Source organism: Hemicordylus capensis, chromosome 2 (genome assembly GCF_027244095.1).
Source record: "Hemicordylus capensis ecotype Gifberg chromosome 2, rHemCap1.1.pri, whole genome shotgun sequence".
NCBI classification, from domain to species: Eukaryota; Metazoa; Chordata; class Lepidosauria; order Squamata; family Cordylidae; genus Hemicordylus; species Hemicordylus capensis.
Genome location: NC_069658.1, coordinates 147,557,784 through 147,578,911, shown reverse-complemented (window position 1 = coordinate 147,578,911; position 21,128 = coordinate 147,557,784). Strand labels below are relative to the sequence as shown.

The following is a 21,128-nucleotide window of genomic DNA, read 5'->3' as shown; positions in this document are numbered from 1 at the left end:
ATACATCAGTAGCTTAAGAGTGCAAGCACACAATCCACCCTAGCAATGTAGGCTGCATATGTAGGTGCTACTAGGAGCAAAGACACAGCAGCAGCCAGGTGCTATATAAAAATGGACCTTCTAAGAAAGCATTCAGAAAAGATGCTATTTCTATAGTGTTTTTGATGGACATAATTCAACTAAGTTACTCCCATTTGATTATAATTATTTTTTATAAGCAGCTATTGGGCGAATCCATTTTTGTTAAATGGAGGAGGGGGCGAGGAGTAGAAGAGGGAAGAAAAAGCAGTTGCTCCAGTGTCACTGGCTTATGATCAGGGAAGACCAACAATTTGCTTCAAAATCAGTACCATCTATCTATTGTTCTAGATCTCATGTGCTCAGGCAAAGTACTTAATGTGTAAAAACATGGGACTCCATATGAAATTGCCTGAGACAGAGTCAGGCCATTGGTTCATCTAGCCTAGTGTTGTCTATGCTCAGATCCTTTAGTGTGTGATGCCATTACATGAGAGCACCATCATGATCCAGACAAAGTTGCTGGTCAGATGCAGCTCCCAACTGTTCAATTACATCTAGTCAATTCTTAATCTGAAACAGAAAGACAAGATTCAAATAGAACAGTAATTTATTTATATATAGGTAACATTCTGTATTTCCAGCCCAATGTTTTAGCATTAAACAGTGCAAAAGTCAGATAAGTAAACTGAAGTTTTTAATCACAGCTAGGTTAACGTTCATGTATTTTAAAAGCCTATCACATTCTTATTGCTGAAATTACTAAGGTTTCAAAAACCAATCAGTTAGCCTTTGAAGTCTCCACAAGATATTGGGTCATAATATCATGAATCCATATATCAGTGTCTGGTTGAGACGTGTCAACTAAGTAGGTCACTACTTTTCGGTCCCACGGATTAGCCCCATCATTAACTGCTTCCACCTGTGCCACCAGAGGCTTCTTCTCCACATGATTTCGGAATACTATCGATGCCTCCTCTGACCACTGCTGTCCTTCCACTCCTAGGGGGAAATGATACAGAAGCAAGTTAAAAAGACATCCTGTAGTGTAAAATATTCCAAGAGATTGTAACTTTTGCTCCTGTGAGTTTTCAGACCAACACACACAGCATGTACAATCCATAATGATGAGCACGTGAAGATGGTTAGTCATGGCTATGTAGTGAAGTCACACCCACCTGAAGACCTTGCACCTTCTACAGGTAGATGCATCCCATAATTTTATCTAATCTGAGAGCGTGAAAGGGTTTTTAAAAAGTTTTTTTTTAAAGTCCTTATTCTCAATGCTCTTCAACAGCAAAACTGGGGGCTGAAGTAGAAACCAATGCAACAGGGAAACTAAGTCTGGCCTTTGAACATCCATTAATATATCCAGAATAGCCTCTTGTCCTTCCTCTATGAACTAAATCCACCACTTCACCATAACTATGGCATGTGATCTGGTGACTGTGACAAAACTGGAATTTTATTCTAGAATTTCAGTGAGCAAATATTTGTATTTTTGTTTGTGGTAAGGTATAAAGTCATACTGGAGGTTTTGTACTGAATGTAATAGAGGCAACAAAAGCACTGTGGTGACAGGGCAGTGGGGATTCCTTATAAAAACTGGGAGAGAGTCTGTGACATTTAAGGTCAGTTGGAGTGCAATTCTCACAGGATGGCAGGTGTGCTTTATGCAGTGCTGTATAAAGGAGAGAAAATAGTTATATTTATTTCAAACAAGATTACATCCTTGGTGGTGGTTTATCCCGAGTGGCAACTCTTACTATCCATACCTTCTAGAAGACAGACTATTGTGCAAAGACAACATTGCTACCCTGAGATGCTTGAGGTATCTGGGTGAGGGCTGAAAGTATTCTCAAGTGGCGGCAGCGGGCTGATATACTAGCTATACATGTCCCAAAACCTCAAGGTTAAGCATCACAGTGACCATACTGGATTAGGAAAGCAAAGCAAGTTTGTTTCTCTCTTGACCTCCGATCACTCTAGCAAAGTACACCTCCAATTTGTGTTTGTTTCAACTCATTGTGTGGTAAAGCTCTTCCTAAACCATATGATTCCAGAGAGCTGTTGGGAGGTTGCAAGCTTGGATAATTATAATTATTAATATAGTGAATCCCCTACAAAGAACATACTTGTCTCTGCAAATCAGGAGATATCAAAAAAATGGCTCATGTGCTCCTTTATTGTCAAATTTTACTAAGATATACGGCCTAAAAATATAACCCCTTTTATTAGTTGTCATCCAGGTTGTACAGGTTCTTTTTATCTTGATTATCTTTTAAATGACCAGAATGAACTGAGATCTTACAATGTGGCTAAGTCCTGTTTGATAGCCAGTAAAATCTGCCAGGAGTTCATTAAGAATCATTGTTAACTGATCTGTATGCTTAAGTATGTGCTTAACCACTGATTGTAGATTATGGGGGGGGGGGGCGTTGGACTTCTGTTTGTACACTGTGCTGGTCTGTGATCATAATAAAGGAATTGATTAAATATAGTGCTATCTGTGCATAGCACTTTACATAGAACACTTATCCCTCTATCTAAATCTACAAGCCAATTCAGGGAGGGAAGGAAGGGGAAGGAAGTGAAGACAGGAATAAACATCAGAAGAATGGGATTCTTTCATTTACACTTATTTCTACACCACTTTCTGACAAAGACATTCTCCAAGGAGTTTACATAGAAACAAGAATAGTAATAAGACAGTTTCCTATTCCCAGAAGGGCAAAAAATTAAATGAAACATAAAACTAGACAGTAGCAACAGCCACTGGAGGGATGCTGTGCCAGGGCTGAATAGCGAAAGGGCTTTGTTACAATGAAGTAAGGAAAGGAGGTGGTTGGGAGAATGCTCCTTTGGAAGAATTCTCTACACAAAGGAAACTAGACACTGGGGCAAGTGCTAAATCAGTCTTCGGCCAGATGTTAGTTTTGCATGCGTGGATTTTTCTCCTCAAGGAAGGGGTCACTTGCCCAGACAAGCAGACTGAAATGGTACAGCCCATTCCAGCTCCGTGCCCTGCCCCCACAAATTATTTGAAGACTATGGCAACTCCATTTAGAAGCAGTCAGAAAGCCATGCTGTACAATCCTGATTAGGTTTGATATCTGACTGATAAAAATAACTTGATCAAATACTATCAAAACAGTTAAGCATGAATTTTAGCACACTTTTTTTTTTAGTAGCCATGTGTTACATGTAATTGCAGAAAGTCCCAAACCTTCCAAGATGCTTTGCAGAGCCAGATCACATGGAAGCCCCACCTACCCACTGAAAAGCAAAAACCCATAAGGTAGGTTCCAGTTGCAGAGCACTTGTGACCTCTGCCATCTACGTCTACACACATCCATTTTGGCACTTAGGGATAAGTGCTTCTGAGTATGTGAAGAGTTCCTTTTTTCCAAGGGGAAATTCTTTAAGATGGCCTCACGCAATCCCCCCTAAGTATACGCAGAATGCTTTTCCTGTGTGAAGAAAATAGGTCCCGAGATTGTGGAATCTTGTTCCTGGGTTTGCCTGCAGCATGCCCACTTGGGGTGGCTGTGGTGCCACAGATACTGCAATGCGACAGGCTGCCTGTAGAAGAGATACATGTACTGCTATATGCAGCCATTCTGCTTTACATTTGTATTCACAGCATTCACAGAACAAAATGTGCCTACTGCACTGCCTTGGCACATGTCTTGTTACTCCTGACTATGTGCAGACACTAGTCACTAGGAATTTCTGATGGCTTGGTATCTTCACGACAACTGGATGGTAAAATTGTCAAGGCCAGTAAAATTTTTATTTTCTAACCCTAGACCTATGGCCCTCTGATTATTACCTTTTTCCTGAACCCCAATGCTCTTGTTTCTTTTCCAAGAAGCCTGCAGCTGCAACACACGGCTAGCAGGAGAAGTTGGCCAATGCAGCAACACAGAGAGAAAGTTACAGGGTAGGTGGCATCTGTCCACACATGCAACCCTAACTGCTGCAAGGTTGGGAGTAAGGGGCCTCCGCTGTCAGAGAACAACAAGGAGGCAGGAAAAAAAGAAAGCAAGCTTGCTACTTATATACGGGCACTTCTGACAGTATGAAATACTTTACAGCAATCAAGCAAGTGGTCAGTTGATAATCTGACCATTTAGATGACCAGCATCCCAACTGCAACCCTGATGTAGGGCAAAACTATGCCCCTAATCGGCCCACATGACCTACACCAAGGTACTGCCTATATAGCACCAATGTGGACAACACTTTGGTATAGATTTATTTATTTAAGCAAGTTTCTTACCAGTCCTTAGAAAAAATCTACTAGGGCAACATACAATAAAAATATACAGTCTCTCATCACTCTCGCGCACACCCATCCATTCATTCATTTATTCATTCATTCGATTTCTATACTGCCCTTCCAAAAATGGCTCAGGGCGGTTTGCACAGAGAAGTAACAAACAAATAAGATGGCCCTATTGGGGTCAGGGGTACCCCGATACTTCACCCTGACCCCAAAGGGCTCACAATCTAAAAAGAAACAAGATAGACACCAGGAACAGTCACTGGAGGTACTGTGCTGGGGGTGGATAGGGCCAGTTACTCTCCCCCTGCTAAATAAACAGAATCACCACTTTTAAAAGGTGGCTCTTTGCCCAGTTACCATCGGCAACCCACCGCTCTTATATTTAGCCAGGGGAGACCAACTGTTGCAGGTGTCTACCTTACATTTCCTTTTAGATTGTGAGCCCTTTTGGGACAGGGAACCATCTTATTTATCAACTAGTGTTTTTAAGCCCGTTGAAATAACGGGCGCTAGTAGGGGAGAGTTCCAAGAGTGCCGCCCGCCCCCGCCATCTTTCCCTTCTCTGCAGCCGGTCGGGACCCGTCGCCGCCGCCTCTGCTCTCCTTACGGCCGGTTGGGACCCGTCACCGCCGCTGTTCTTTTCGGCGGGCGGGCCAGACCTGCCGCTGCCTCTCCTATCCCCGCATCCGGGCTGGACCCGCTGCCCCCGCCTCTGCCTCCCTGCAGCCGGGCCAGACCTGCTGTCGGTGTTTCTGGCCTTCCTGCGGGCCGTCCGGACCCGCCGCCGCCCCTGTTCTTTTCGGCGCCGCCAGCTCTCCTACCCCTGCGGCCGGGCTGTACCCGCCGCTGCCGCCTCTGTCCTCCCCGTGGCCGCCTCTGGCCTTTCCGCGGAGAGGCAACATGGCCGCTGTGTCTCTGCAGCCGTATCTTTCTCGGACGTCCTGGGCATGCACTCCGCGCATGCCCAGAACGGCCGAAAAAGACACGGGCGCAGAGACACGGGATCACACTTTAGCATTTTATTATAAAGGATTTATCTATCTTTGTAAACAGCTTTGAGAGCTTTTCTGGAAAAGCCAATTATAAATATTCATAGCAGTAGAGGGAACTCCACAGTCGAGGAGTTGCAGCTGAGAAGGCCCTCTTACTACACAGAATGTTTCCATTGATCATGATGGCTCTGCCCTGCATTAGGTTTGCAGTTAAGTTTCCAAGCGATCCCATCAGCTTCCATGGGCCACTATGTACATTATATTTAGTGAGAGTCTGCATTTAATACTACATATATCACCATGAAGTAGCTGGCATAAGTACATGCTACAAGAACTCTGCATTGGCTAGCACTCCATGTAATATGTATCACTAGTTTCCTTTTAATATGCAACATAAGCCCTCCAGTGGCAAGTTCTTTCTTACTGTTACAGTCAAATGCTAGTTAGCAGAGAGGCTCATGCATATGCTATACTCACAGATTTAAGTATGCAGTCAGGGGTTCTGTTCCTCGCCTACAACCATGAGAAATGAAACTGAACAAAGAGTCATTGTACCTATGGGAATAGGGGGTGGGGTTAGGTTCCTGGAGGATTGAAAATTGTGGGCAAATCATTTCCATTTGCAAGAGTAATTGCACCTAGTGGATGCTTTCCTTTCATTTAGTAAAATGTCTAGTAATTTAATCACCACACTGATTCAAGATTTGAGAATTGTGATGGAAGACAATGGCCATTTGCTTCAAACAAGAGACTCTGGCGCTGAAGGAAGTGGTAGTGGATTCCTTGAGTCGAAGCAGAGGAGGGAACCATAGTTGCCTTGACCACCACGGGGTGAGAATGATGCATTTCATTTTCTCTTTTAAAATTCTGCTCAAGACTCTGGTTAATAGCTGGAAAAGGGAAAACAAAAATTAGTCGTCCTTCCAGGGCACTTGGAAGGCATCTCCAAGAGACCTTTTCCCTATGCCCACTCTTGAGCAGTATTGCTTGCATTTGTTGGTTGCAGTTGTGAAGAGTTCTATCGGGGGATCCCCCATTGTTGGAATAGATTGAGTGACTTCCCATTCATGTTGAAAATAATTTGTTTTCCTACTCAAGGCTTCAGTGAGAGAGTTGTCTGTGCCCTTTATGTGGAGAGCTATAGGGAAAACTTTGTGCTGAATACTCCAATCCCAAAGCTGAATCGCCAAATTGCACAGGGACCTGGAAACTCTATTGGAAATCCCACAGGGACCTGGAAACTTGTTGACTGCAGTCATATTGTCCAGTAATACTTTCATCTTGTGGTTTATCATGATGGGTAGAACAGACTTTAGAGCTAGGAAGACTATGATGAGTTGACATGGAGAGTTGACTGTTGAATTCCACAGGCCCTGAGCATGTAGGTTCAGGCAGTGAGCCCCACAACCTTTGAGAGAAGCATTGGTTGTTACCATGTCCATAGCAGTCAGACACTAGAAAGGAATGCCCTCAGAGAGATTCTCCTTTAGAGTCCACCACTGAAGAGACAATCAGCCATAAGTGTTAACTGTTCACATTCAGTTTGAATACCTAAAGAAACCAAATTTGAAGTGTGCCGTCAAGTTGGTGTTGACTCCTAGTGACCACAAGTCTTTGGCAGAATACAGAAGGGGTTTACCATTGCCATCTCCCACGCAGTATGAGATGATGCCTTTCAGCATCTTCCTATATTGCTGATGCCCAATATAGGTGTTTCCCATAGTCTGGGAAATATACCAGCGCGGATTCGAACCAGCAACCTCATGCTTACTAGGCAAGTCATTTCCCCGCTGTGCCATTAGGTGGCTAAATTTGAAGTATTTCCTAATATATTTCATTGAAATATAGCCTAATGTATTTCATTGTGGCTGTACAAGACGCCACCAAACCTAAGAGTCGTTGTACGCTTTTTGTTTTCTGACTTGGATTGGCACTGAAAGCACAGATCAAACTTACAATTAAGAGTTGCCTCTCATCTGGGAGAAAGGCTCTTTTCAGGTTCGTATCAAGGAGGCCTCCTATGTAGGAAATGCACTTTTAGGCTGGAGGATGGATTTTTTCCAGTTGACCTAGATACCAAGGTCTTGGAGAAGTGTCAAAATGTACTGGATACGATAAGTTAAGGAGTATTTGTTGCAGAACTCAGGAGCCAGTCATCCAGGTACGGAAAGATAATGAAAGCACTCATACTTTGTGGAAATAAGGTGTGGTGGAGAGGAAAAAAGGGAGAACAGTATACTGGCAGGCTAGCTGTCCTAAGGGGAAGCACAGAAACTTTGTGTTTGGGGTGATTTCTTATGTGAAAGTGTCTTTCAAATCCAAAATCACTAGCCATTCTTCTGCTAATAGAGGGAAGATGCCTTAAGTGACCATTCAGAATTTCTTTGGATAGATGAATTTGTTGAGCCAGTGTGTCTAGGATGGAGCTCCCTCCCCTCTTTTGGAAACTTGAAAGTACCTGGAGTAGAATTCCTTCTTTTGTTTTTTGAGACTTGTTCTATCGCTCCTTTCTAAGAGATCTTTCACTTCTTAAAGTAGGCATTATGTGGGTGTATTTCATCCCCCAAAAGGTGAAGAGAGTGGTGAACTCTCTCTCTCTCTTTTTAAATTAATTTTGATTTAAAATCACCAGATACTATTACAATACATTTATAAAAACCATCATTAAAAAGAAAAAAGCCCAAACCTAAGACTACAAGACATTAGACACGTAACACTCTACAGTGTCAAGGTCATTCTTAAAGAAATACATCTTTCTGGACTTGAATGATTTGGGCAGTCTCCTCCCTACCATATTTTGTATAGTTACATAATAGATCCTGCCAAATAAAAAACTGGGATGGTATTATGCCTTTTCAAATTTTTAAAGAATAAGTCAATTTTTCGGCTGTTACAATATACCAGAGTTTGTTGTACTAATCCTCTAGGGATAACAAGCCCTCTTTCCAATTTTTGGCTATGATCAATCTAGCTGCTATCAACATAAAGGACAGTAAATCTTTAGATTTTAGTTTCTGATTCCCCTGAAAAATCACCTAACAATGCCAAGAGCAGAGCTGGCCAAATCTGGTCAGTGATTTACGCTATCTCTATAAAAACCAATTTCCAGAAATTCCTAAGGGATAGAAGTGAATTTGATTGAGTATCTGGTGAAGAGGATACTCAAGTGTCAGATGTGATGCGATGCCAAGCCAGAAAGAAAGGGTCAAGTCTAGAGGAAGCAGGGTCTGCAGAAAAAAAGTGTTTGGAAAATGGGAGTGGTCAAAGGTGCTGTTTTGACTGGTCCTGATTTTTAGACCTCTGTTTCTGGCCGTAGGAACATCTGGGATTATACTGGAAAGGTCTTCTGTAAGTCCTTGTGGTCTGAGTTTTATTTTAATTGTTTCTCGTACTTTCTGAGCCATTGAGAATAAGACTGTGGCATAGAGGAAGATGTAAAATTCTTAGCCACATACTGCAGTTTTTTCATCTTCCCTATGGTATCATCTGTTTGGGAGCTGAAAAGGCTCCCAAGACCTTTGAAAAGGAAGTTTTATATTTTTTTCCTTTTGTGTCCAATTGAAGCCTTGTAGATCATAGCCAAGCATGGTATTGAAGAGATATGGCTCCTGCTAGTGAGCATGATTCCATTTCAGATGTTTCACTGTGCTCAGATGCTGGCGTGTTATGTCTGCTGATTTGGGAAGTATGTCTTTAACCTTCAATTTCAGAGTTTCAGAGGCATCCTTAAGGGCTTTAAATTTTTCCTATATTTTTCCATATAGGCCATGTAATTAGCAATCTTGACGGTGAGGCAAGATGCCAAATAGAACTTGCGTCCCATAGAGTCCAGTTTTCTCCCTTCCATTTCTAGTGGGGCTCAATCTTTTCTCCCAGATTTGCTACTCGAGGCACAGTCTACTACAAGTGAGTTTGGAGGAGGATGCCTGAAAAGAAAAAGGACCATCCCCCTCTTAAAAATCCCCCTATAAAAATTCTTAAGATGCTGCTTAGATGTTGAGATTGAGGATGAGGGTGCATCCCATGCAGATTTGGAGGAACAGGCAAGAAATGGTAATACTGGTAATGCTGCCGGTTGCACAGCAGAGCTAGGTGACATGAAGTAATAAACTGGATCCTTGACTTCTGGGGCTGGGGATTTTAATTCTAAGCGCAACTCTTGCCATTTCAGCCACCTGAATACAGTATGACTTGGTGTCCTCTGTTGGGGAGTTAGAAGGCTGGTTTGGGATATTTTTGTTTGGTGAAGGGTTGGATACATTCTCCATTTGGACAGAGCCACCTTCTGAATCAGAACAAGGTGTACTCATAGTCAGATTTATCTTTTTCAGGTATCATGGGCCAATTCTGATCTTTTGAAGGAGGAAGGATCTGAACATCTGGAGACTTTGGGCGAATTTGAGAATCCTCTGTTGGTCCTTGCAGATATTCTAAAGCAGGGATTCTCAACGCTGGGTCCCCAGAAGTTTTTGGACTTCAACTCCCATAATCCCCAACCAAAGGCCACTGGGACTAGGGATTATCGGAGTTGAAGTCCAAAAACATCTGGGGACCCAACTTTGAGAATCCCTGTTCTAAAGGGGGTTGAGGAATGAGAGACAGATTTAATGGCTTTTAAAAACTAGCAAGTTCCTTCTCCTGAGCTTAACCCAGTGGAGTTAGCTTTGGGTTTTCTCAACTTCCACAGTCTAAGTTTGTCATAGTTATATGGTAATGATGGAGATGACATGAGATAAAGATCTCTAAATTTACCTATCCTGCAAATATAGCCAGGATCCAGGGCTTCTGGAGAGCTCCAGTAGTCCATATCTTTCCTAAAAAGAGGAATAGCCACATGTTGAAAAGTGATCTCTCTCCTTCTAAAGCAGTGTTTCTCAACAGCCGGTCCGCGGACCGGCAGCGGTCCGCGGAGGCTTGAGTGCCGGTCCGCGACTAGGAAGGCAGGGCTCCAAACTGAATACGCTTGTTTTTCTATCCACTTTTCTCTCCGCTGTAAAAGTTTTTCTCTCCCCGGAAATTCCGAGGCTCCTGGAACGTCAGTGGCCAATAGGGGTGGAGCAGGGGCGGGGCTTGTGCCGAGGCGGGAAGATAGCCCAGTCAGTGAGTGAGTGAGTGGAGAAATTGGGTGGTTGCTGGAAGGTGGTTTTTTGAGATCTTTGAAGGTGAGCTGCTTAAACTTACTGGGCTAAAAATAAGTGAGGTGCTGAGGCTGTGAGTGTTTGCTTTGACCAACTGCAGGGGGGGTATATTTAGGAGGGCGGGAGGGTTTACTTACCCCTCCCTGCCGCTTTCTCGCTTGTTGCCCACATGGCCAGATCAAGGCCCAGAATCGGCAGTCTGGGCCCAAATCGGCCCAGACTTCCGCCGCCACCGACCGCCCACCCAGCTGCCCCCACAGAAGCTAAAGAAGCCGCCGCCGCCCCCACACGACCGAAGACGGCGAAATAGGCCCAAACTACTGCCTGCCCCAAACAACTGCCGCGGCTGCAGCCGCCGCCCAGCCGCCCCCACAAAGGCCCAATTTCAGGCCAAAGAAGCTGCCGCCGCCGCCCCCACATGGCCGAAGACGGGCCAAATCGGCCCAAAACTACTTGAAGAAGCTGCCACTGAGATTGCGGTTTTTTTCCCTCTGTGCTGCCAGGGGGATGCTTGGCGCCTGACTGTGCCTGTGCCGCCGCCGTCGACTGCTTCTCCTGCTCTTCAACTATCGGGGACTCACGCGAGGGAGTGGAGAGCAGAGCATTGAGGATAAATAAGCCAGTAGTGCTGTGCATGGCCACAGAGTTGGGATGCTGCACAGAAACACTGACCTGCAAACGGAGGCAGTCCCCGGATCCCATCCCATCCCCCCCCCGGGAAAATGGCCCTGTTCCAAGTTTCTTCGCTCCGCACTCGACAAAAGTTGCTCCCAAAGTGCCACTCCTTAATCTGGCTTTCCCTGGCGCAGACTCCTCACCCTGACTCCGCTCTTTGCGGGCTTTCCTCCCTCGGCCCTGCCCAATCCCTGCCTCTTGTTGCTCCCTCGCCTCTCTGCCCTCAAACCCCACTCCGACCTGCTAGCCTCTCCCTTTCGCCCGCCCTCGCTCGCTCTTACTCCTCCTAGCCGCTTCTTCTGTTCCAGCCCTTTCTCTGTTTTGGCGACGCCTCGCTTCCCTCTTCTTCCGCTACAACTCTGAGTCTTCTGCAACTTTTCTTTTGCAGTCCCACGTTACGTGGGCTTAAATAAGCCAGCAGTGCTGTGCATGGCCACAGAGTTGGGATGCTGCACAGAAGCACTGGCCTGCAAACAGAGGCAGTCCCCGGATCCCATCCCATCCGCCCCCCCGCGAAAATGGCCCCGTTCCATCTCCGAGCCGCGCGGTCTGAGGGCTGCGCCGACCTGCTGCGCCTCATAAAGGAGCTTGCTAGATATGAAGAAATGGAGGATCAAGTAGTACTGACTGGGAAAGATCTGCTTGCTTGAGGATGGCTTTGGAGAACACCCTTTCTACCACTGTCTTGTTGCAGAAGTACCAAAAGTTTGTCATCTCTTTGCCATTCACAAATACAGCCCCAATATTGCTTTTGGGAGAAAGTAATGCAAGCATTCAAATAGTGCTTGAATGTGTTCTATTTTAATGATTCTTTTTTTATATGCATGTACTAAGAGTCTCCTTGGAATTTGGGAATGCATACTTTCCAGTAAGCAGACATGGCTCTTATTTATGGCTACATGGAAAGGAAGAATATTGTTGGTTTTCATACCAAGGTTTTATTTTGAATATCTCATTATCAGACTTCTTCCTCTGCTCCTAAAATATTTGAATATAATGTTCACATTAACATTGTGTGCATTTTGATATGTAAATAGTATGTAAATAAAATACAGTTTATTGTTTAACAAATTTTATTTTATGACATTATTTAATTTCTTAATTAATTTCTTGTGTAAATAGTATGTAAATAAAATAGTTTATTGTTTAACAAATTTTATTTTATGACATTATTTTAATTGCAAGTTAATTGCAAGTAGATGCAAGTTTTGGACCGGTATAAAGTCTTAGATATATAAAATAAAATTAAACTTGAAACCCCTCTACTAACTGCTGGTCCGGGAAACTGCACACAAAGAATGTAGCGGTCCTTGACACTCTGCACAAATGATTTAGCGGTCCTTGAGTCCAAAAAGGTTGAGAAACACTGTTCTAAAGGTAAGTAGGTATACAGGATGGAGAGGAGGATGGTGTTATTTTAGCAGGGGATTCTGATGGGTTTTTTGGAATCAGTACTAGACTGGAGTCCAGGTCCTCATTAGCATCCAAACTATGGAGGGAAAATCCTTACACGGTGGAGTCAGATGGTTATTTGTAGAGCCCAGAATAGATTCTATATTCTACAACAGGGGAAGATCTTCAGACATCAAAGGTGTAGAAGGAACACTGATGCTGAGACTAGGGAGTAAAGGTAGCAATCTTTGCAGCTGCAGTATGTGCTTTAGGCAAAGGAGAGGACAACTGAAGCTGCATTGTGGAAGTGCTGACAACATTGGGTATTGTCAGTATTGAGCTTGCCAATGTTGAAGGTTGAGCAACAAGAGAATGAGTTGTCATCAATGTCGGCTAAGGTATCTGTATTGATGTTTTTGTCGGCTTCAAAGTCAGTGTTGGTGCTGATGCAGAGGGTGAGATCAGAGTCAAAGCGACATCCAAAACCTCTGGGGAAGAGGTGGCATTAGAGAAGATGTACTGAACCATGGAAGGAGAAGGGGTAAGATCTCAAACCTCCAATGAACCTTACACAGATAAGGTGACTGATGTTGCTGGTTGAATCGAGGTTGAGAGGGGAGGAGTCCAATGTTTGTCCCTCATGACTGTTGACAATGAATTATGGGTTGATGCAGACATTGAATGATTTGAGGTCTCCAATTTCGGGACCAATGTCGAGGAGGAAGTTTTTTTGTATTTAGAAGCTGAGCACGATGAAGGGTCTTTCACAATGTTTCTGCTTCTTATAATGTTAAGTCCTTCCTTAGAGACATTGCACAGCTTCTGAAAAAACTCCTTAGAGCACCCCGAGCAGATATGTTGGGTATACATCTTGACATCAACGACGACTTCGAGTGTCGATGGTCGGGTGAGATTGAAGTTGTGGACGTTGACAGTAATATGGAACATGGCATAGGTGGAGGTCATAACACTCTTTCGTATAAAGTGACAATGAATATGAAATGATAGGAAAGAGAATAGTCAAGAGCAATCAGAGTCCAAGCCTTAGAATCAAAACCAATTCTCTTTAAATTTTCACAGGAACCAAGATGAAAAATGAGGAGCGAACCTTAATGAAGCACACACACTGAGATGGTTGAAAAGGAACTGAGCTACAGCTGCTTGGCCATCCAAGATACCAAGTGCGCTTTGCACACAAATGGAAGAGCTTCAGCGTGCCTAGAGGAGCTATGAAACCCTTCTGTGGGGCTACTACACAGGCACATTACCCATGTTATGAAGGATCTAAGATCTAAGTGTTCTGGTTGGTTGTCTCCAGGCAGAAACAGAAGGTTCTGGCTGCCTGAGTTAAGAATCACCCCGATTGGTTGATGTACACCTGGGCGGGGGCGGGAAGGAACTGGATAAAAGGACAAAGTTGGAGAGAAGAAGGGGCTGCTGAGGAGCAGAATGCTGTATGAGCTGTAAGGTTGGAAACTTAAGTAGGATCTGCCTGAAGCTGCTGGGAATGTAGCAGTGAGGGAGCTGGGCAGTGTTCCCTCTAACAGGGATCCCAGATGTTGTTCTCTACAATTCCCAACATCCCCAGCTGCAATGGCCCTTTGGCTGGGGATTATGTGAGTTGTAGTCACAATACCTGGGAATTCCTGCTAGGGGGAACATTGGAGCTGGGCCTACTGGAACCAGCTAGGCCTTAGAAGGCTAGCAAGCTAGTTTGTTTTATATTTTTAAATTGTACTCTTGCCTAACTGAATTTTTCCCTGTTTGTTCCCGTACTGTTTTTGGGATTTTGGAGGACTATGACAGTAAACATATTCTTGTTTTCCCACAACTTCACCATTGTCTGTGTGATGTTTTGGTCCCACTTCATGCTTACTTGCCCTATTTAACACATTACTGAGTTTTTTAATATTTTTGAGAGATAGAGGGTTTCATGACTGGGAAGGGAACCAGTCCAACATGCTAAAAACATTATACTGGTGGCAGTGGAGGTTTAGACAGAGGCCCAGCCCCCGCAGTCTTCTCTATCTCTCCGCCCCCCCTCCCCCACAATTTTATTAGTGCCATGTTAATTATTTCTGTACCTTAGAATGTGCCACCTACCTGCAAGCTGAGCTGTTATGGCCTGAAATGGCAGTTTTCGGAACTTGTCAAGCAAAGACCGTACATTCTGGATGCTGACAAGTTCATGTTTACCATAATCCAGCTCATAAACAGACACCAATCCATTTGCCAGTATTCCTTTTAATAACACTCTGTGCCACCTAAGGAAAAAAGACAGAATTTGGATTACACTGTATAACTACAAAACACTCAAGTTAAAACAAGTAGGAACTTGGACCAAGTTTGATTATTGCTACTAAATATTTTTATACTATAATTTATTACTAGCCGACCCCGCACAGAGCATCTGTGCACTCTTTGAGGCCAGCGGTTACCTCTCCCCCCCCCGCCACCTTCAGCCCTAGTCTCCACTTCCAGGCCCAGCCGCCTCTCCTCCCCACCGTCACTTCTGCCCCTCCCACTTTCTCCCCCCCCCCCCCGTGGCCTTGCCTCCTCAGCTGGGCTGGGCACACCACTGCCTCTGGCCTCTGCGGCCAGGCCTGCTGCCGCCGTGGCAACCAATCCTCCTGGGTGTGCCTCAGCCAATCAGGTGCGTCCACCGCCCAGCCAATCAGCTGGGCTCTGGGATGCACATTCCAAGGCACACCCAGTAGAATTATATATATAGATTTCTGCTAACTAATATTAGTTAACCATTTAAATACAATTAGTTAACCATTCCTATTGTAGTTGCCACAGAGGATAAAATGGCAACTAGCCTTTCAATGAGAGGCCTCCATTTCTCATCAAATTGGGGATTTAATATCATACAAGATTCCCGTACAAGATCAGGCAACTTCTCTGCGGTGATAGGCTTGAGGGAGGACTAGGCCTCAATTAGAGTAACTGCTTGGAGAGTGGGCCTCTCCAAATAAGGAAGGAAGCCCGGGAGAATCAAATTCCTGTGGCCCAATCCAAAGTGAGGGGGCAGGGTTTACTGGAGAAGAGCCTATAGAGAAGTAGGGGAGGAATGTGTTGATTTGATAAGGGAAACCTATTAATCAATCATTGTTTATTACCTACTCCTTGTCACTCCTTATTGGGTCCTGCCCTAGTCACATGCTCCTGAAGGTCTAGGCTTTCTTGCAGGGAGGGGTTTTCCACTTTACTCTCCCAGAGTATTCTCTTGGAAGGGTGAATCAGCTCATATTAAAAAGTGGATGATGGCAGCCTACCTGGGGCTCCTCACAGCTAGAGGAGGGATTTTGTATGCCCTCCCCCTTTGAGCATTACAATCTCAATAATGACAGACAGACAGATCGACCCTACTTGCTCCCCTTTGGACGTGCTCTTCAAGAGAGTATTCATTTATTCATGCAGGTAGGACTTTCCCTAAAGGTCTTTGCCTTTAGTTCCTGCACAGGGTCTCCTGCAGTTTCAGAAGGTCAAACAGGTCCTTCTCCTTTCTTCTCCAGGAAGGAAGGGTAGCAACCACATCAAGACGGAAAGCTGTATCTTCCCCTTCCTCTTAGTCATGGATACCCACTTTGGCTCACCAAGTGGTTTCTTTCTGTTCTAAAGGATTTGCTTCAGGCTTTCGGGAGTTGGCAGCTCAGGCCAGCTACTGCTACTAGGCACTCTTGGCAGTGTACCCTACTAGATACCATAGTTTCCCACCCTGCAACCAGGTGGATTCCTGGTCATATTCCCCACAGCACTTGAAGATCTCCCAGCCTTCCACCATTTCCCTGCAGGTTGCGTCTCCTCCACCTGATTTTGCTCTTCTGGTAGCTTGTTAATCCACGCCCCCTTTCTCTCCTGCAAAGCATTTCCATTGTTAGGTGCGCCATGCTGCAATGGAGCCAGGGGGATTTTCAGGGGAAGAGCCAGGATGGTAAGAGACCAAGTATGGCTACATTCTCGGAACATTCTTCATCTTGGCCACTAACTGCTCCTCCTGCTAACTGAGCAAAGAGGCACCTTTTAAAAGTGGTGATACTCTTCTGTTTATCAGGGGGAGAACAACTGGCCCTACCCAACCCCAGCACAAATTCCCTCCAGTGGCTGTTGCTGGAGTCTGTCTTATGTTTCTTTGTTAGCCTTTTGGGGACAGGGATCCATCTTATTACTTTATTATTGTTTTCTCTGTGTAAACCGCTTTGGGAATTTTTGTTGGAAAAGTGGTATATAAATATTTGTTGTTTGTTTCCTCCTGCACTATGACTTAAAACACTGTGTTACTTAGAAGTAGCTGGGATTGTACAGAAAGGAATTTAACTTCCCTCCTCCCCTTTTTTTACTTTATAGTTATTAATGTATGGGGATATCTGTTTAAAACACACATACACTCGCTCTCTCTTAAGATTCCAAGGGCAAGCAGCATAGAGGCAGGAAAATCACAAAGAGCAATAGGACAACACAACCAGGAAAGCCAGAATGAAAGGGAACACAAGGATCTGCAAGAGTAGGAAACTGGTGAAGAAATAAAGACATGACAGATCTTTAACCTTGGTAGTGAAATGGTATCTCCATGTTCTGGGCATTATACGGCTGAAGTCCAGATAATGGACACAACAGCAGGGGAGGGCTGTTGTCTTAATGTCTTACTTGTGAGCTTCCCAGAAGCATCTGGCAAGCCACAGTTGGAAACACAGAAAATGTTGGACGAGAGGGACTTCGTGATCAGACTTGTCTGATCCAGCAGGGCTCTTGTGTCTTTGAAGTCATGGAGTAGTATATTGCCCAGTACAAAATATGGTGTTTATAGAAGCAACTTACTTTTTCCCCACTTTAGCAACATAGAGCTTGTTCTTTCCTACAGAGACATCTCTCTCGTCTACTGTGCTATAGTGTAGAAGCATCTCTTCCAACAGTACTTCTAAGCTGTGCATCTCTTGCCAAGGCTGAAGGACAAAGTAACCAGGGTGGCAGGCCAGGGAAACAAAGACATCCATCTGCTCCCCAGGTTTGGCCAGTGGCAGAGGTGGTGGCAAAGTCAAGGGTGTTTCAACACTGCTGGGCTCCAGAGCACATGGGTCCACAAGACTCTTCTTGACCCCAGGGCTTGCCTGCTCCGAGAAGTCCATGTCTCCCTTTCCATGAAGGAAGCCACTAGAGAAGGCACTCAGGAAGACATCCTTCTGATGCTTCCACAGGTCTGCATTAGTGATTTGCCTATTTATACTGCGGTCAGGATCTGGGAAGTTCTTTGGTGTAAATAGATAGATATGTGCAATCCTTTTGGAATCATCCAGTTTAACCACCTGAAGGGGAAAAAAAATCCAGAATATTGTCCAACACTATTTAAATCTATAGTTTCTTGAATCAAAACTATATGACATGAAAATGCACCAAAAGGCATCAAGAGCAGGTTATTGAGAAGTTACTATTGCTAAACTTGCACCATGACTATTAAGTCTGATTCACTGTTCTGTTTACTATATTCAAAGCAACTTCTATTCAGTAAAGAGAGAGTTTCAGAATATACAGGTTGCAAAGGTTTGTAAAGCCACTCAAATCAGGGAAAATATGCCTTTCTTCTTACCACCTCCTCCCGCAAGTTGATACTAGTAGTACAGTGGACTATGTACAGTTATTCAACATATTATATGAGAGACTAATCATTAAATGATACTTGACTATCCAGAGTATTTCACATTATTTTCAGTAATCCTTACAATTCTATAAGGCAATTCCATTTAATTCCCCCTGTCACAGATGGGTGGTAGACCAGAGGCAGAGGAACACTGGTGCTTGCTGTAAAGGTTTCTTCTTGCTGGTATAAAAGAGGGCAACCTTTGTGCAACCACCTCCAGCCTCAGAGGCATGATGCCACTAAATACCATTTGCAGGGGAGCAATGGCAGGAGAGAGGGCAAGCCCTCACCCACTGCCTGTAAACTTCTTGGAGGCAACTGGTGGGCCACTGTGTGAAACAGGATGCTGGACTAGGTGGGCCTTGAGCCTGATCCAGCAGGGCTATTCTTATCTCCACCCACATTGCTTCAGAGGCAAGACTATAAATGAAGAGAGTCTTTAAGAGCCTGTGAAGGGATATCCCCAGTTCTGTAGTCTAGCTGAGAAAGATGTTTAAATGACAGAAGAAGAAAAGGAACACACACTAAGCAGGTCCATATAGTAGAATCAAGTTTCAAAGCAATCAATGATGGAATAAAGAGGTATTCCAACCGAGCAGACCAAGCCACCAATGGGAGGACATTGTTGCCCTCCGTTATGCCAGCAGGAAGCAACCTTCACAGTGAAGGTCACATGTTCCATTCTCTGCTGGTGTAGGACGACACCCATTGTGGGATATGCCATAGCCTAATACAGAGGTAGGCAAGTATGGGTCTGATCGATAGGAAGAACCTGCTGGAGGACCCGATGACCAAATGCAGCTCGGGCTGATGCATGTGGGTCTGGCTTGTAATGTCTGGTAAAGGTAGAGGGTGTTTTCCAGGTGGCTGCTGTGTGAAGCATTAGTGGGGAAAGCTGCCCAAGTAGCTGTGGATCTGGTGAAATGAGCTGTGACCTGAGATTGAGGAAGATGATGTACTTTGTAGGTCAGGAAGATGCAGGCTTTTATGCAACTGCCAAAGTAGATACTTTCTGCCCTATAGAGGTTAGTTTTAAAAGATACAAATAAAGAATCTGATTTCCAGTATGGTGCTGTTTGTGAAGTGTATGTGTGTAACACCCTCTGTACATCCAGCTTATGCCACTCTCTCTTTTTGGGATGTGTGGGATGAGGGCAGAACAATGTCCTATGAAAGGTAGTGTTCTCCTTGGGCATAAAGCAAGTGTCCAAAGGGAGCGGTTCTGCATTTGCAGAATGCAAGGAAGGTGGCACCAGCTGCAGCTTAGCAGGGGCTTTCCCCTTACTGTGTCCCACTCACCCACCCCCGCTTGCTTCAGCCAAAGACTCAGAAGAGGAAGACGGGTGTCCAGATTCCTGTCAGGTCCACTTGGTGCACTCCAGCCTCTCCTGAAAGGACTGCTGAACCATCCCCTGGAGTCAGGATTCCCAGTGCAGGGGAACAGATTGGTCTCCAGAGGGAGAGGGCTGGGGGCATGGGGCAAAGATTTCACGAGGACCCATGGTGAAAGATGGATTAATTCTGATTGTGGTTTTAGCCTGACTTTTAGACTTGTGTTTACTTAATTTGGTTAATTTTATTACTTTTATTTTACATTGCTTTTTTTTTTAATTGTGAGCTGCCCTGAGCAGCAGTGTACTGGAGGGACGGGGTATAAATATTTTAAATAAATAAATGGAGGTCTCACAGGGTTCTGTGGAGGTGTCTCCTTCTGAGGCCCAGCATCCATCTGGCTTGCTGCCGCAACTCAGGAAGTGGCAGTGGAGGTGCTGGCACTGGGAGGGACTGGGCTGGGCTGGCAGAGAGTTCTGAGCTACACAGACTCTCCTTCATGGTATCCAAAGGTTCCACTGAAGCCAAGTCGGGCAGGGGCGAGGAGTTAAGGGTTGGTGCACTGTCAGAGGCTCCTGCCCCATCCCCTCTTCAGCTTCTTGAGCAGGGGATGAGCCTCTGGCTTGCTGTCTGTGCGTTGGCAGGCTGTAGCAGCAAGAAGTGCGGCTGAAGTTCAAGGCCTCAGAAGCACCCTCTCTCGGATCTGCCAAGAGAGTCGGAGCCAGTGAGGGCCTAAGGTGCTCCCTCTGGAGACCGATGCTGAGACCATCAGAGCGTTTTGGCAGGAGCGCCTTTTGCTTGTGCTGTACTCCTGATATTCCTAGTCCTGTGTTATCGAGAAGCCATTGCAGAAAGGAGAAGTACAGCAGAGAATAAAAAAAGAATCCCAGTAGAGCTTTTTCTCTTAAAAAAGAAAAGAAAAGAAATAAGATGGTGAGAGAAACCAAGAAAGACTGCCCAGAAGGAGAGAATTCAGCTACACGGTGATAGAAAATAAAGGTAAGAATAAGCAAAGTGAAGTAAAACAGTGAAGAGTAGGCCTGAAAAATCAGTACTGCTGATGAGTGGCAGCTCTCTGCAGCATAGGCAAGTCTAAAGAACTGAGTGGAGGGGGGGATCTTCCCCACAGGCTCTTAAAGGCTTTCTTCATTTATAGTCCTGCCTCTGGTGCAATGTGCGTGGAGATAACCTACCATGGGTGACTTCCCACAATAGCAGGGAAGATAGGGTGTGCCCAAGACTACCTAGTGACATGTGTAGCCAAGTTAAGATGAACTAGGGACTTAGCGGTTCAGAGCTCTTTCTTGCTACTAGTTTCCAAGTCAGATAAGTTATGCCACTGCCATTATGCACACCTCTACAGAATTCTGATGTACTCCACAGCTGCACTGCATAATTACAGTCAAGTGTTTTTAGATTGTGAGCCCTTTGGGAACAGAGATCCACCTTATTTATTTCTCTGTGTAAACCGCCCCGAGCCATTTTTGGAAGGACAGTATAGAAATCGAATGAATGAATGAATGAATGAATGAATGAATAACTACTACATTATTCCAACTTGAGTCTACTGTTCTGCTTTCAATGCAGAAAAAGAGATTAAAGAATTCCAAAGCCCACTCCTACAGGAAACATCTACATTTAAAAGCATCAGCAGC

At 44.7% G+C, this 21,128-nt stretch overlaps 1 protein-coding gene and 1 long non-coding RNA gene across 5 annotated transcripts in view; one reads left to right on the top strand and one right to left on the bottom strand.

Annotated features, from left to right (window-relative positions):
• Positions 1–610: 610 nt before the first annotated feature.
• Positions 611–21,128, bottom strand: part of TDRD7 (tudor domain containing 7) — a 97,693-nt gene continuing 77,175 nt past the window's right edge. For all 4 annotated transcript variants that reach the window (XM_053296846.1, XM_053296848.1, XM_053296847.1 and 1 more), the window contains exons 15-17: positions 17,325–17,809; positions 14,607–14,767; positions 611–1,020 (exon numbers count right to left, since the gene is read on the bottom strand). In XM_053296846.1, coding sequence (XP_053152821.1) covers positions 800–1,020; positions 14,607–14,767; positions 17,325–17,809 — 867 coding nt within the window. In that variant the 3' untranslated portion in view covers positions 611–799. The remainder of the gene's footprint in view (positions 1,021–14,606; positions 14,768–17,324; positions 17,810–21,128) is intronic.
• LOC128345228 (uncharacterized) lies at positions 10,303–12,265 on the top strand. Its single transcript, XR_008316321.1, has 2 exons — positions 10,303–10,460; positions 11,500–12,265. It is a non-coding gene; the product is annotated as an uncharacterized LOC128345228 (long non-coding RNA).